The sequence below is a fragment of the Taeniopygia guttata genome, chromosome 3 (assembly GCF_048771995.1).
Source record: "Taeniopygia guttata chromosome 3, bTaeGut7.mat, whole genome shotgun sequence".
NCBI lineage: Eukaryota > Metazoa > Chordata > Aves > Passeriformes > Estrildidae > Taeniopygia > Taeniopygia guttata.
Window position 1 is genome coordinate 50,795,960 of NC_133027.1, and position 16,851 is coordinate 50,812,810.

General features: G+C 39.1%; 1 protein-coding gene across 10 annotated transcripts in view; it reads right to left on the bottom strand.

Moving 5' to 3' along the window:
• The window catches only part of FAM184A (family with sequence similarity 184 member A), a 71,338-nt gene extending 60,233 nt beyond the window's left edge, over nucleotides 1-11,105 (bottom strand). For 4 of the 10 annotated variants that reach the window (XM_012572743.5, XM_012572744.5, XM_012572747.5 and 1 more), the window contains exon 1: nucleotides 10,689-11,105. In XM_012572743.5, coding sequence (XP_012428197.1) covers nucleotides 10,689-10,856 — 168 coding nt within the window. In that variant the 5' untranslated portion in view covers nucleotides 10,857-11,105. The remainder of the gene's footprint in view (nucleotides 1-10,688) is intronic. The other 6 variants (XM_012572748.5, XM_012572746.5, XM_041715143.2 and 3 more) reach the window with 3 other exon arrangements.
• Between the last annotated feature and the right edge of the window lie 5,746 nt (nucleotides 11,106-16,851).

Sequence of the window (16,851 nt, forward strand, 5' to 3'; positions counted from 1 at the left end):
ACGCAGCCCACAGGCAAAGCGTCTGTCAAGGATCCTCTTCCCAAGGGGAGAGCCTCACAAGTCTCCCAAGAAACACACATACAGTATATATATGTGTTCTTTGCATATATAGATTGTGTTCTTTGATAAAATTAGTTCTTGTAGGTAAACTTAAGACTACTCTCAATTCTTTGACAAAGCAGTTGGGTTTTTATGCTTCCAAGACCAGAGAATTTTGTTCATTTCTTTCTAAAGCTTTAAAAAAGTCTCCCTTTTCTTATAAGAATTCCTCTTCTATACATGAGAAGAGATGAGGCTCAAGATTAATAGTGAATGTAGAGTTGAACATAACTTGTGAGTTAGGACTTTAACTAAAGGACCAACTTCGTCAAAATTTCATATAGGCCCATGGAGAAGCTAGAGTTTATGATCTGTATGTAATTATTTTTACATCCTAGAGTGAGAAAGTGTGTTACTTCTGTCTACAACTTTACCAAGTTTTTTGAAAGCAGAAAATTTAATTTCCCTCAGGATGAGGGAGTATAGATACATGAAGAAAAAAACAACACAAAACACACCCACAGAGACAAAAAAAAAAAAAAAGAAAAAGAAACACAGACAAAAAATACCCAAACCACAAAAAAACCCCATCCCAAAACATTTTACAATTTCCATTAGAGGAAAATAGTCTATTACACAAACAGCTTTGTCAAAAAAACCCAAAACAAAACAAAAAAACTCCAGCCACAAACAACACACCTCACCCTCCAACAATCTGTTATTTGAAATCTAGTTTATTCTAGAGTGTCAACTCATAGCGATGGAAAAGAACGCAAACCAACAGAGGCTAAACTTGCTTTAGGCTCTTCACTTTTTCAGAATGCAGCTCCTAAAGCAGTGTCTGCCCAAAGTGATAAGAATTACGGTCTCAGGCATTAGCTATTTGGAGGCAAGACAGAATATACCTAATACACCAAATTGCCATAGATACCTTTTCAATCCACAGTGTGGACCGGTAACATGTGGTGAAACAGAGCACAGAAATAAAGGAAGACAAGAATCACAGGAACAGAAAGAATGGCCACAGAACACTTCCAGGTCAGCTCAAAGAATATGTAAACTGAGCTTTGTGTCAAAAGTCTCAGCATAAAGCAAATGGACATATGTTTTTAAAAGAAGAAAAAGTGAAGGGGGGTTGGGGAAAGAACTGTGGAATTTTATGACATATAACTCTAAGTCAACACAATAATGTTAGACAATATATGGAAAGCTAGTGAACAACACAAACAAAATAATGGATCCAAAATTTCAAATAAATTTCTACCATTCTGTGTCACAACAAAGTACTTTCTTCAGTAAATAAGCTATGTTGACACGATAGGTTAATGTTGAGAAGAAAGACATACATAGATTTTCAAGGTGTTTTGCCTTTTTTCAGGTATAAACATACAATTGATTACTTATTACAACCAGATACAATAAACTATATTTTAAGTTTTTACAATTACACAAAGCAGTTAAATAAAAAAAAAAATCAAGTCCTTTTCCTTAATCCTTATTAAAGAAATAACTTCCCATTATCTTCATTTGTCGAGTTTTAAAAGAACAAAGGCAGTCACAGAAGATTACTGCAATACATTTTAGTACAACCTATCCAAAGACATCAGCATCCATAATGCAAAATACTAGATCTAAGAAGGCAGTGTCAGATACCCTTTACTAAATGTTATTACTTTCAGACACATTGTGAGCAAAAACACTGTTCAAATAAAAATCTTTGGATTATAGTACACCTATTTTCTGAACACATTACAATTCAGGTTTCTAGAAATTAAATTTTAGGACACTGGCTGAAAAGATTACTTTAATCACATAAAAATTAAAATAGAATACGAGTACTTCTCATATTTACCTTATACCACTTCTTGTAGCTAAAAGGTTGTCTTTCATTTAATGGCAACATCTTGAAGAAGGACTTCATGAACTTTTTAACATTAGCTATTTTTAAAAGCTGTCATTTTGATCTGAGTCAAGTGACAACCTCAGCAAAAGGTTCTCCTCCTCCTAGCCTTCTAGATTCAGTTAGAAGAGCCTGGCTGAGGAAACAGAACCAGGTAATGTGCATTAAGTAGGACAAGATGGTGAATAGCTTTAGACTGTTTTGTTTCTTCTGGTTATTTTTGGAATGCAATGCCTTTGGTTACTGGTATGACATCAGTCATTAGAAAAATACACAGATGCCTGGCTTACTACTGCCAAACTTGTATCAGCCAAGAGACATATACATCTGATTTTATAATGTTATGTTGAGATTTGCTGGGTTTATTTAGCAGCAAGCCTGCAAACAATTAGAAAAAGTTAGTGACTATTTTAAGGTAATGCCCTCCTCCTTTGTACAGCTCAAAGGAGAATGAAGCTTCAATGGACATTTGGAAGGGTGAAAAACAGTAGTACAGCTCAAAGGAGAATGAAGCTTCAATGGACATTTGGAAGGGTGAAAAACAGTAGTATCACTGACAAAATTACTGGTTTTATTAAAGCCAAAGCCTGAGTTCAGAGAATGAGATATTGAAATAATTTAAGTGCTTAGAAGCTACTCAAGGCTAGAAGTTGCTGTACCAAAACAATTACTTGCAACAAATAACACTTCTATGCATGTATTAGATGCAGTACACCTCTAATTGTACTTCTAGACGTTAAAAAATAAAGTATGCATAACCAAGTGATAGCATGACAATACAGTAATATACAAATAATATGCAAAGCAATGCTGCTGCCAAATACACTTTTACTGTGCTTGAAGAAAGCACAAACCCCCAATGTTTAATATTAAATAGCAATCTGACTTCTCCTAAAGAAGTGCTAAGTCTGTCAATTTGAAACAAATTCTTTGCACATTCATGATATTTCAAATACCAACAACAACACCAAAAAACCCAACAGACTGTCTTCTGCTAATACATTTTGGTGAGACTTGTCAAATCAAAACTCCTTAAAGGATTGAGTACTTCAGAGTGCTGTGCCCATACTAATTTATGCTCAAGTGTATGCAATAATTAATCTATAAATACCTTGTACAGTTACAGAGTTCAACTACTGATTTCCTTTTTCAAATATACATAAAAGCCTCTTCAGTTTACAGCTTTTACATCTGAAGGAAAGCATTTTAGTACTGCATTCTTAACTCTGAACTGGCACTTCCATCTAAAAAGAAAATTGCAAAAGCCTTCTTTCATAAAGCAGTACTTAGCTGAAACAGTAAGAACAATAAAACCCTAAATAAATATATATTCAAAATATTTCTTAGTTTTTAAATAATGTTTAGATTGTCTTATATAAAAGCAGCTAAAGGCTGGTAGATTTTAAACTTCATGGGTGTCGCAATATCAGGTTTTGTTTATGTCCTGAATGCTCGTCCTTCTTTAGTTTTTGAATGTTGGCATGTCATTAACACTGACATTAGTAGTAAAATCCATGTCTTTTCAGTTTTTCTTTAAATATCCTTAAAGTGTTGATGTATAGGATTTAATAGCTGAAGTACAGACCAGAGCAACAACATCTCACAGTCTTCCAGCTCCTTGTAACTCTATATTGTTTAATTCTGGCAGCGAATAATAAACAAGAGGATGCCTACTAAGGATCTATTCCAACCTAATGGCTCTTAAGATCATCAAGTCCAACTGTAAACCTAACACTTGCAAGTTCGCCACTAAACTATATCCCCAGCTGCCATGTCATTTATCCTTCCCCTCAGTTTATTTCTCTCTTCATTTTTATTATTCTTTTGGATGTTTGTAAAATGAGGAAAAAAACCAAACAAACAAACAAAAATAATCTCCAAAAAGCTGATACATCCACAAGTGTATTAAGGAGGTGTTTTAGACTAGTAACATATGTGAATGTGTGATCAGACAGTTTTTCAACATCACACTTTCAACTACACACATCTACAGGAAACTTTAGAACGTCAAGTTATCGGTGGCCTCAGAAGAACTCTGAGTTACCAGTCAACCATTAAAACTGTGTGGGTGGAGAGCAAAAGAATTAATTTGAGTATATTTCTTTTTTATATTAAAAGTATTTCATTCTTGTCCTCTTTCTTTCTTCTTGATGTCTTGTGATGAAAGACTGTAAAGTCATTGACCCAATTCACACATCACAACACTGAGCTCTAAAACATAACACATGAGGTCAACAGAGAACACCTACAGTCTTACAGGTTTGCAATGATAATGAAGGGAAGAACCACTTGAGAGCTATATGATCCTTATTAATCACCAAATTCCATAGTTTTTGTCCTACAAAACGTGGATGGTAAGAAATTTAGACCTCTTCAGGTCTAAATTATAAGCCACAGCTGCTTTAAAGCAATTCATAGTGCATCAACTAGAAAGTATACAGACAAAGACAATAACTGATGATTTTATTGTAGTTCTGAAGAAGATACTGAGAGCCTGAAAGCTCTACTTACTTCTTCTGAACTATATCAGATGTTATTAAAGACATGACATTTTTACCCAGTTCTGTCTTTCTCCTTATACGATCATGGATACAGAAAACTTCTCCTCTGTGAATACCCCTTGCTAAGATCATAATTACTGTAGAATAGTTCGAATACCACATGGAAAGAGTCTGACAAGAAAGATGGAGAGACTACACTAGCATGATTAAAAAAAAAAATCTTAAGATAGTTAGACACAATATTTCTGGAGCAAGTTTCTCATTTCTTCTTCAGAGACTACCTGAGAAGTCTCTCCCTTCTCAGAGGACTTACTTCAGCTATCTTTGGAATAATTAACACAAAACAAAGTTAAATATTTCCAGAGAAATGTAAATTAATTGAATACTTAATATTATATTTTTAGATCTTTTAGTACTTACTACTATTTTTAATGTAGTAACATAATATTTATTCACACATTACCAGTTAGAATAATATGTAAAATACTGACATTAAAATACATACTTAAATCACGCCTGCCTCAAAATTTCAGTTCTTTTCATGCAATCCTAGAAATCCACTGGCCTACTGCCAGTGTTAACACACATTGGAGAGATGACATAAGGCTGCTTAAAAAGCTAAATCCCAAGTTTTTACGAAACTGTTAATGGTATCAACTACAACATGATGACAGCCAACATCAACACAGTTCTACAGGGATTTTTAGATTCTCATGTCTTCCTTGGTTTTAAAGGCTCTTTTTTTTTTTTTTTTAAGTTTTCTTATAATTTTATGCATAATGAACCTTCTGCAAGAGGTTTAGTTGTTGCTTCCTGAGGCAGAATACTTCCAAATAAAAACTGACGAAGTTTCACTGGAAACATTTTGTTAAGAATCATTTATATAAGTTAAACCTTACAGCTCTTACTTCCATAGAATTGCATTTTGTGATAGCTGAGGCAGACCTTTAACCATCCCAGAAAAAGAGTACATACAACAAAAAACATAAGCAACTGAATTAAAAATCATCAAATTTGCTCTTCAGTCTTTGAAATATATTTACTATCTATATCCCCTAAAAACTGATTGGATTAACAACAACATAAATGTCTATTGTCTAAGTATCTCTCTCTAACTCTGGAAGACAGAAGGAAAACCAAAGATTTTGTTTCCCAAATATAGGCAAGAAGCTGTTGGAAGAATTGAGAACAGAAGTCAGGTCTCAGGAGTCTTGGATTCCAGTTTCTTGTTTACTCAAGGATGACGTGCCTCGGTTAAGTTTGTTACCGTCATCTTTGAACTGATTTTTCTGGAACCTTTCCAAAACTGAACCATCAAGTTCTAAGTACGTACCAAGGAAAAATATTAGTGTTTTACACAGTTTCTTTTTATAAAATAGACAAAAATGCTAACTGTAGGGTAGAGATCATCTTCATGGCACTTACAGACTCTTCTTCCAGAATCACACAATAGTTTGGGTTGGAAAGGACAGTAAGGGTCAGCCCCTGCCACAGGCAGGGACACCTTCCACAACACCACTTTGTTCAAAATCCCATCCAGCCTGGCTCTGAACATTTCCAGGGATGGGGCATCCACAGCTTCTCTAGGCAAACTGTTCTAGTGCCTCATCACCCTCTCAGTAAAGAACTTCTTCCTCATATCTAATCTAAATCTATCCTCTTTCAGTTTAAAGCCAATCACCCCTGTCTTATCACTACAGTACCTTATCAAAAGTCCCTGTCCAGCTCTCTTGCAGGCTCCCTTTAGGTACTGGAAGGCTGCTCTGAGGTCTCCCCAATGCCTTCTCTTCTCCAGGCTTAACAAGCCCAGCTCTCCCAGCCTGTCTTCACAGGGAGGTGCTCCAACCCTCTGATCATCCTTCTGGCCTCTTCTGGACTCGCTCCACAGCCTTCTGACCATCTTCTGAGCCCTTCTCTGGACTTCCTCCAGCAGGTCCACATCCTTTTTGTGCTGGGGACATCAGAATTGGACACAGCACCCAGGCAGGGTCTCAGGAGAGTAAAGTAGAGGGGGAGAATTCAGTTCCCTCAACCTGTTGGTCACATTCCCTTAACACAGCTCTGGATACTGGGTTGGTTTTCTGGGCTGCAAGAGCACATTGACAAGTTATATTTTCTCCTCAATACTACCAGGTGCTTCTTTCTCATCAGAGCTGCTCCAGTTAATGTAAAATTTCTGCAACAAGTATTGTACAACCGAACCAATACTGAAAAGTCTCTTTTTATAGTTCCAGTACAAATAATGCAGCTATTCTATAGGAGTCAAAGATTTATTTTGATGTCACAAAACTTGCACAACAGACTTTAAAGACACACTTAGGATATGGATTTCTCAATCACAAACATGCAATATACAATCTACATCACAAAGAAAGAACGAATAAAAAACCCAACCAAAAAAAAAAACCAAACCAAAAAAACCCACAAAAAAACCCAAAAAAACCCCAAGACCTCAACAAATCCAAAATGAGGAACAAGCCACCTGAACGCTTGTGGGAATCATGAAAACCAATGCCATTCTCTCCTACTGATATAAGCATGGCAGCACCTTGCTTTTTGTTTCTAATCCAGTTGTCTTATACAAACTAATTAAATATATATGTATATTTCTATCTGCAGTAGTCATAATTTAACTCTGCATTACCACTCCTGCATGCAGTAGTACAAACACATACATGCAATCTCATAATCGCAGTTTATTTCTTGTTGGCTCTAATCTTTGTGTCAGATGCTACTTTATCCCAAACTGGTACACAGATCTTCCGGAATGCCTGAAAATAAGGAGCTTATACTGAAGAGGAAGACCTAAAATTGCTTCAGTTACAGTCTACTGCAGTCTTTGAACATGACATGAAGTATCATCTTGGTTTTTTTCGACCTGCATTTCTAACCACTTATTTTATATTCCCCTGAAAATTAAGCATATTAAAATTAAATCAAGTAAGTCTTTCTCTCCCACCCAGAAGTAAAAATATAGTTAAGTATTTAAGAAGTGTTTTGCTTGGTGAAATGGGTTCATACCTTATTTTGCCTCACTCCGAATTACTGATTAAATCTGGTTATTAAACAAATTTCACCTTTTACTTTGTGTTCCTGTATTGTTTTGACTAAAACATCAGATTCCCTTTAAGTAATGTGAAAACATAACTGAGGAATCCTAATTTTGGAATTTTACATTTAATTCATGAGTGACTCTCATCCTCTGTGGGGAAAGCATTTTCTTCTGCTCCTACTCACAGCTCATAATAAAAACTGTACAAGGATAGGCAAAAGTAAACTATGGGGTCACATTTCTTTTGTCAGAAGACAGAAGCTGTCTGGTTAACTTCACTGTGTGTACTCCTTGGATAATGAGTATTTGGATTTTCTTTTACTACAGGTTTGTTTTAACCTGGTAAAAACCAGGTTAGGTTCACCCAGCCACAGAAATGCCTTCTGCTGTAAATCCACAGAGGAATTATTATATCTTCAAGATATTCTTAGAGAAGAGTTAGAACATAAATAAAATAAATGGGTTAAACAGTTGAAAGACGTGTGAGAAGTACCTTATATATAAGACAGTCAACAACTTGAGAAGCACAATTAAGAAGTGGTACTCCTAATAAAGTCCTAGATTACTGAAGAGGAATGTTACGCAAATATGCAGGTAAGCATTTGACAAAGCTAGAACAGCAGAATTTGGTCAAAAGACCTAAACAGAAATATCCTAAAATCTTTTTTGCAACACCTTACTTCAAGGATTCTTCTGCAAAGTGAAGTTAGTTCTTTTCTGACAGTTAAGTCTCACTTAGGGAAATTAAGTTTATTATGTTTATATTTTTCCCCTGTAGCTTGAGTCCTTTCCCAAGGACTAATTTAAGATCATACTTCACCCAGAAGTTTCTATAATTCTTTTAAGCCTCCCTTCCTGAAAGGTCAAGTAGGTGAACAGAAATACAGGACCTGAGCCTTCTAGCTACAAAACTGTCAAAATGTGCACCTCTACCTTAATGAAATACATTTCATGCAATACCTTTAATCTTAATCCTAATAGTCTTAATTTTATTGTTGCAATAGGTACAAGTATTTATATACACCTTAGTTTACATTTAAAAGCACTATTATTCACTCGAGACCTTCACTCTATAGAAAAATCAGCTGATTTCCCAAGCTTTCGCCCTAAAACTTGTAAACAGAACACAACATACAAACTAAAACACTGCCAGAATCTGCAAGTCACTGGGACTTGCACATACAAGACTCCAGCCCTGCAAAAGCCTAACTCACTTGTAAACTCCTAGCATAAACACAGAGTTTGAAATTATTTGAAATACACGGCAGAAAACAACTCACAGATTTTATTTACACTAATCTGAAGTCTCTGTCGGGACAGACTTGCACACAATATATAGAATCTTAGATAATTCTATTGTAAATAATAAAATAAAAATTAAAAGTATTTACTTTCACTCTCTTTGCATTTTCCAACATAGGAGTTCAAAATATTTCAGCACCATGCATTTAAATCCATAATTAACTCACATCCACCTCAAGATATCTGACGCATAGTAAGTGAGAGTGCACAGAGCACATGCCCCGTGATGTGGAACTCATGGGTCATATACAAATGACTTCACATCAGAAGTGGAATGCTGTTTCTGAAATAAACTATAAACTCCGGGGTAATTTCCTAGAGAAAGTAAGGGAAATATATCAAAGGCACACACTCAGATATAAATTCTTCTTTGAAAGTATTACTTTACATATGCACCTAGGCCTTAAAGTAAGTCTAAAACACACTCAGGGTCTCCAGGTGCTTTTTACATGTTTTAAGGAACACAAAGCTGTAGTAATATCTTTGACGTTTTACTTCATTATTTGTATGCACATGGAGCAAAGCCAAGGAGATCCTTCAGCTTATTTTAGTTCAACTGTTCTCTTTATGGATTGGACTTTGAATTCAAGGACAACATACCCCTCAGTTTTCAGCTTCCCAACACACTAAGGTGCACAGTGTGCCACGATAAATATTATTAATTGGTCAACGGTGCATCAACTGTACATAAATGTGAACTGTCTCCACTGTGAGCCTGCCAGCAGTCTTCATTCTCTTCACTCTTAGTTCCAATGAAATGTCACCTTCATCCATTTTAGCATACATGTTAAGAATTCTGGCAGTTCCCACAGTGCTTTAAAATTATCTTTAAACGTTTTAGCTATTAAATTCCTGACAAAAAATACTTCTGCTTTCTCTTTAATAAAGAGAATCTGCCTCTCATATCCTAAATAATGTCATTTGCCTACAGTTTGAGCATCACACAAGGGAGATTACAGCACCAAAGCATTGTTTTAAGTTATTCTGATTAAATCACATCTGAAACATTGGGCCTACCTGCCTTAGCAATAGCCTCTAAGAACACCTCCTAACATCTTAATTTTATTGTTGCAATAGGTACAAGTGAGGTATTTTATATACACCTTAGTTTACATTTAAAAGCACTATTATTCACTTGAGACCTTCACTCTATAGAAAGATCCGCTGATTTCCCAAGCTTTCTCCCTATAACTTGTAAACAGAACACAACACACAAACTAAAACACTGCTAGAATCTGCAGATCTGGCCTCTCACAAAGATACAATGTAGTCTCTAGGCTGGGGATGACATAATGAAAACCGTTCAATCAGCAATTGCAGACCAGAAATTTTCTCACACTTCACCCTCACCATCTAAGGCATTTAAGCTATTACCAGACACCTTAAATAACAGCACTTCGGAAAAGGGAAGGCAAACATCACTTGAATGTCTCCATTTAAAGAGACTCGGAGAAGGGCTTATAACAGCGCTAGAAGAGAGGATACAGTTTCCACGGAATAAATAACCAGTGCCAGCCCAGCCGTCAGGGATCCGCTCCCGCACACCGGGATACCTGGCTGTGCCGGGCGGGATTCGGACACCACTAAGGGGGCCGGTACTGCGGCAGCTCCCGAGCGCGGCTCCTGTCCAGCCCGCGGCTCCCGGAGCTCTCCCCGCGGGACCACGGCGCGCTCCTGCCCGCGGCGGCCGGGGGATGCTCCCAGGGACCGAGGGCTCTCCAGGCTCGGCCTCCGGGGTACAAACCCGGCGCAACCCACCCGGATTTGCCATCAGCCCCGACAGCCTGCCCCTCTCCAGGCCCATCGCTGCCCGCATGAGGGCAAGGAGCGCAAGGAAACGGAGCGGAGGAGGAAGACACCCGAGGCGGCGAAGGACCCGGCGCGCCTCCCTCACCTTCGTCAGCTGGGCGATCTTCTTGCTCATTTTGAAGTGCAGGTCCGCGCTGTGCTCGGCGCTCAGCCCCGCCTGTGCCGAGCCCGAGCCCAGTTTCCCCGCGCCGGGCGCGGAGCCACCGCCGTAGCTGTGCTGCGGCTGCTGCCAGCCCATGCCCGGGGTCGCCATCTTCACCGCCCGGCTCCCGCCGCCGCTCGGGCTCCGCCGCCGCCTGCCGCACCGAGCACCGAGCCCGAGCCCGGCGCCCCGGCCGCGATTCGCTGCCCGAGGCGGCTCCTCCCGCCCCGGGCGCTTCCCACGGCCGCTGCCCCCGCGGGGCTGCGGCGTCAAAGCCCTCGGGACGCTGCGAGAAGGGGTGCCCGCCTTCCCTCTCGTCTCCCGTCCGTCCCCGGGCGGGGGAGGCCGCTCGGGTGGGCCGCGGGTGCCGGGGCCGCCCCCGCGCTGTTGACGCCGCGCGGCCCCGCGTCACTCGCCGGCCCCGCCCGCGCCGGGCGCGCTCCCCCTTCCCGCCCCCCGTCCCGGGAACCGGGAACCGGGAGCCGGGAGCCGGCCCTCCTGCGGGAGGGGGCGGAGACAGCCCCTTGGCCGCGGGGGCCCGGGCACGGCGGGGGAGGATCGGGGTTCAGTCAGCGCTGCCCCTCCGCGCCAGGCTCGGGCCGCGTGCGCCGAGCGCCCAAGGCTGCTCCTCGTGGGAAGCCCGGAGCATGTGGGGGGCATGCTCAGGGAGGGCATACGGTGCGAGTGGATGGAGCTGGTCCCCGGGGTCGTACCGGTGTGAGCGTAGGACGTGCCGTCCTTTCGTAGCAGGAGGTGGCACGGGCAAAGAGCCGCTGGAAATTGGAGCAGGTAGCACGGGACTGGCACGGTTAGCTCGGGTTTGGAAGGAAGTTACGCGGGCTGGCCGCTTTTCCCGGGCAATTAGCGACAGGACGAGAAGATAGAGTCTTAGGCTGCTCCAGGGGAGGTTTAGGATGGACATTACGAGGAATACCTTCACGAAAAGGGTGATAGATGTTGGGATGGACTGTGCAGAGAAGCCCCTGGAGGTGTTAAAGAAAAGACTGGATGTGGCACTGAGTGCTGTGGTCGGTTTGACAAGGTGGTGTTTGCTCATAGATTGTACCCCATAATCTCAAAGGCCTGTTCAATTAAAATGATTCTGCGATGAAACGCTCACAAATGCTGGCGTGACTCAGGCAGCGAGTGGGGAGGCATCCAGCTGAGCCGGCCGTCTCTCCTGGGTCACAGCCGCGGGCCAGCACAGGGATGGACATGGAACAAAGGTTCCCGCCAGAGGGGATTCACAGCTGGATTTAGCACGACCTTTAGGTTGGGTTTGACTGCTCTCTTTTTCAGTTCCCATCCTGTGCAACTCCTGAGAAATGCCACCCTCTTTAAGAATTTAACATCTTGCTAGGCTCTGGCCTTGTGAGAATATATATATTAATGTGGTTGGACACATCTGATTCCCAGATTAACAGCCTCTGCATTCTTACTTTTTTACAGAGTCCTTGGTACTCTCTGTTGAGTACTTAATCTTTTTACTGCTTTTTTTATTCCTGCTCTAAAAATCTCTGCTTGCATTCTTTGTAGGCAGGCAGAAGTATCAAACAGGCATACCACAAAAATTTACAGCTAACTCTGTGGTTCTCAGCAATGTTATGGAGGAAAGCATCACTTAGAATTTGCAAATCATAGAAGTAGGTGGAATAGTAAAATATAAGAAGAGATCCATATTACAGAGCAATGTGCCTCATTTGCTAATAGAGATTAGTGCTTGTATTGTATCATAAATAACCAGCTAAACCCGAACTGCCAGTGCCAACCTGAGGTCATGAGGTAAATGAGGTTCTTTGATGCATAAACTGGTCATTGTCCAGAAGGCACAATTAGATATTGCTACTATGATTGATTGTGAGAGTATGAGAGAAATACTTCCATTGAGTTCTGCAACTTCCATGCATCAACACACTAGAAAGGTCTTCAAAAAGGTCAGAAGTTCTGGGAAAAGTTTCTTATGATGAAAGAAATAGTTAACCCAAACTATTTTGGATAACAAGGAAACTAAGAAATAATTTAATCCCAATCTGAAGTAGCTGTGTTGCCTTAACTCAGAATTTGCATTGTCCAGGAAATTCTGACACCTATTTTTTTTCCTTCTGAAGTGGCCCATTCTGGCAACAGAGAACAAAGGACAGATGGTGCCTACCCAGGCAGTGATTCATACAGATGAAATACAAGGGGAAGAAAGAATATTAGGAGCATCTGTTTCAAATCTGTGTCCATAGATTACATCCATGAATAGCACATACTGTTAATTCAGTTTTATCAAATTAAAGAATAATTCAGTGGCAGAAGAGACTGTGATTTTTCATGTCTAGGAAGGTCAAACTACTAATTAAAGCAGCAGACTGATTGTGGAGGCTTGGTTACAGGTAATGGTTGTGTCTGGCTGCAGGTATGACATTATGCAAACTTCTTAATTCTCAAGTAAAAAGACACATCCTTTAATGTACCTAATAATGCCCCAATATGCAGGAATGGCTGGCTCAATTTATTAGTGCTCCTAGAAATCTCAAGAGTTACAGAATATATTAATTTTAATCTACACATGTTAAATATTTTTGATAGATTTATTTTTAAAACAAATTAGAGCAGTTTGGATTTATTAACATTTCTTCTGAGACAAAAAGCCTTACTGTTTTATTTTCCAGTTTATTTTAGAAACCACTTTTGCTGGGGTTCATATTGGCCCCAAATCATTGTTTTTAAGCATTTTAAATTGACTTCTATATGGTCGTGCTTATATATGTTTGACAAAACGGTCAAATGAGTTCAATTTTTGTTTCCTTCTTCTAGTGAGATGTAAATACTAAGTTTTTTCTAGGTGATTTTAAATTTTTAAAACAAGTGATTAAATATTCTTTGTCAATATTTCATGTGCCATTTAGTAGTTAACTTATTTTTTTCAAGCTTCTCTTTATACATTTTATGCCTTTAGAGGTGAGATGGTGTCTTCTAAGCTCTTTTCCTTTCAGGTCTGCACATGTAGGATAGAGCCTGTTTTCTTTAAGGTTGCTGATGAAAAGGAACGTGAATGCAGCAGCACAGTCAGGATCCTAGTGGGTTTTTCCTTTGATGGGATTTAATGTCTCATCAGTACAGTAGGATCTGTAGGTCTGAAGGTCTGCCAGGGCTTGGGCTGAGACCATCCAGAGGAGACGGTGCTCAGGGTTTGCAGACGGGTGCACAAAGCCGAGGAACAAGGCAGGGCTCCTGCCACAGATCATTGCTCCAGAGCTGCACAGTGAAACCCTTGGTGTCTCTGTCACCACGGGGTTATATAAGTGAGATACAGTTTGTATCTATTCAGTGTCTCCATGGGATTACGGACACTATGTAGGAGTGCTCTTGGTGTATGCATACGGAACATTTTTTATTAATTTGAAAATATGGTCAGTGAATATATGCTTTGAGATTGCATTTTCTAATACATTTGCTATGGATATATTGCAGCATGTGGGAAGGACTTTGTGCTTTTGCTTTCTCTGATGTAAAATCAACAACACTGCCTGTGTGGAAATCAACCTGTGCCTTTATTTGTGTCCTACTGCCTATCTATGTATCTGCATATTTGCTGTTCAAATGTTCTGCTATGTGTGTAATGTTTTCTAAAATTATGAAATATCATCACTGAGATTTGCAAAACCAGGAAAAAAATGTCATTTACACTTAATCTGCTGGGAATATTTTGGATTACAGATTTCTGTGTGCACTAACCCTCCTTTATTTACCTCATCACAGCTCTGACTAAGATAAATGTGTGCAATCACTGTATTCCTTATTTTCAAGCCGTAGGCACAAAACTCCCTCTCTGACTCTTTATAGACAGAAAGTGTTACAAGGGCTAAGCTTTCTTTGAGATAATGTCTTTTGACAATTCTGAAGATGTCAGGAAGTCGGCAGCTTTTTCTGAAAGGACAGTTAACAAGAAATTTGACCCACTGGTCTTTGCAGGTTTGTGTTATTTAATTTGTAAGTCTGCAGCTACAACTCTGAACAGAATTTTCAAATTTATTTGCACATATGTATGAGCAAAGTAACTAAATACTTAAAAATGCAAAATAGAGGAACTAGTTACTTAAAATACTGAGATTCTTAAAAAAACAATCTTTATTTCTACCAGAATTCCAGCTAATAATTTATTATATACATACCTTCCATTTGTATGCAGGTTTAATTATTTTCATAGAGTAATAATTCTTTATTCATTTAAAAGAATAGTATAAAATATTCAAACTAACAACACAGCTTAAACATATCTGTCATCCCTTCTTTAATTTTCTGGTCCAAACAAACCTGGTGGAATATAATAACTGAATAAGCCCATGGTGTCCTACTTTAACATAAAGACCTCATTGCTAAGGCTGAGGTTAATCTAGGATGCTGAGGTTTCTGTGTAAGAAATCATGCAAAACCATTTTGTTTTGAAAGTGTACAAGTAACAAAGGCTGCTTCTGTTAGCTGTAGATAATTATATACAGGGCCATATTTCCACATCTGTAAAGGATCAGAATACCCAAAATTGTCTCGCTATGGTTGCACATACAATCATGAAGAATATGTGGGGGGAGGAGAAGAACCAAACAAAAATAAAAATTAAATATCCTCATAGCTTTGAAATAATCTCATGACCTTTTAATTTGTGAGTTAGCAAGACTGTGATTTATGGAAGGTGAATAATCAGACCAACATTTCAGGATACTCCATCTGAGTAGTTCAGTCATTACCTTCTTGCCTCTGTATATGAAAATAAGATTTCAGTCAATATGACCCAGTGGCACAGGGTGACAGACACAGGTTTATGACTCTGCCTGGTAGATCTTTGCTTTTACATATTTTTGGTTTTATAATTTTATGGCTTTACACTGACTAGGCCTTCAAAGCTCGGAAGACTTGGCCCCTGCAAATCTTTAACTAATATGTATATAAAACCTGGCATAAATTTAATTTTTCGAACAAGAAAGCAGAGAATGGTGAACACCTATCTGATACAAATAAAGTTGTTGTCTTTATTATGTCTTTTTGCCCATCTAGGAAACTTTTAATGTGAGGAAAATAATTTAGGTCACCAAATCCTAAAAGGAATGATGCCATTTCATGCATGTGTCCAAACTGGAACTACTGTCAAAATATGATGAAGGAGAGAATATTTTTGCCTGCAACTTGTGAAGAAGCATGTTTGAAAGATTGGGGTTTTTGCTGATTATCTGGAAAAAAAAAAAATCCAGATACTGTAAAGATGTGCACTGGCACACAGAAAGATTCCCATGAGCAACTATCTCCAGATATTTCTCTCTTTCTTTAAATCGAGTTATACCTTGTCTTGCACAATATTTTTATCCTCACATGGAGGATTTATCCTCACATGCAGTTGGAGGCATATGGGGTTTTTTTTAGAAAAATTAGCAATAACCCACTCTTTTCCATCAAATGCTTTTAATCAGTAAAGACATTTATATTATTTTAATTTCAAGCACAAAATAGTAGTTAAGGATGGAAAAGTTGAAAAATATCTATAAGAAGAGTATAAGGCTCTTCTGATATAGCTCTCACTTTGAATACTTCACTCATAAGTTGTCTGGTTTCTAAGCTTGCACCCGCATTTTTTTAGCAAAGAAGCTTTATTTTAAAGAAAATTAAAATTACAGAGAAAACTGTTTTACAGACATATAAAAACCCCCAAACCAACAAAACCCCAAAGCAGCAAAAAAAAGCAGGAACAAAAGTAATGCTTTGGGAAAAATATCTCAGTGCTTACACCTGGCTATCCTTTAGAGAGACAAGTCACACAAAGGAAGTGTTGGTTGAATCCCTCAATGCTTTTCTGGAAGTTGCTGAGATACAGCTGGGAAAAAGATGCTTCAAGAGTCTACCTAGTGTAAAACAATTTTCTCTTCTTTTGGAAAAGATCTCATACATTTGTGTTCTCTTCAGCTGCACAGATGGGGAAGACTGGATGAATCCTCAGTTAATATGAATCCTACCGTTTCTTTTAGTTCTTATAACTTTTTCTTTGTCAAGTACTATTTCAGTCTGGTCCCTTTCTAGTTAATCAGGGCAGGAAAGTTTTTGCCAACATCAAGAAAGCAGACACACACAT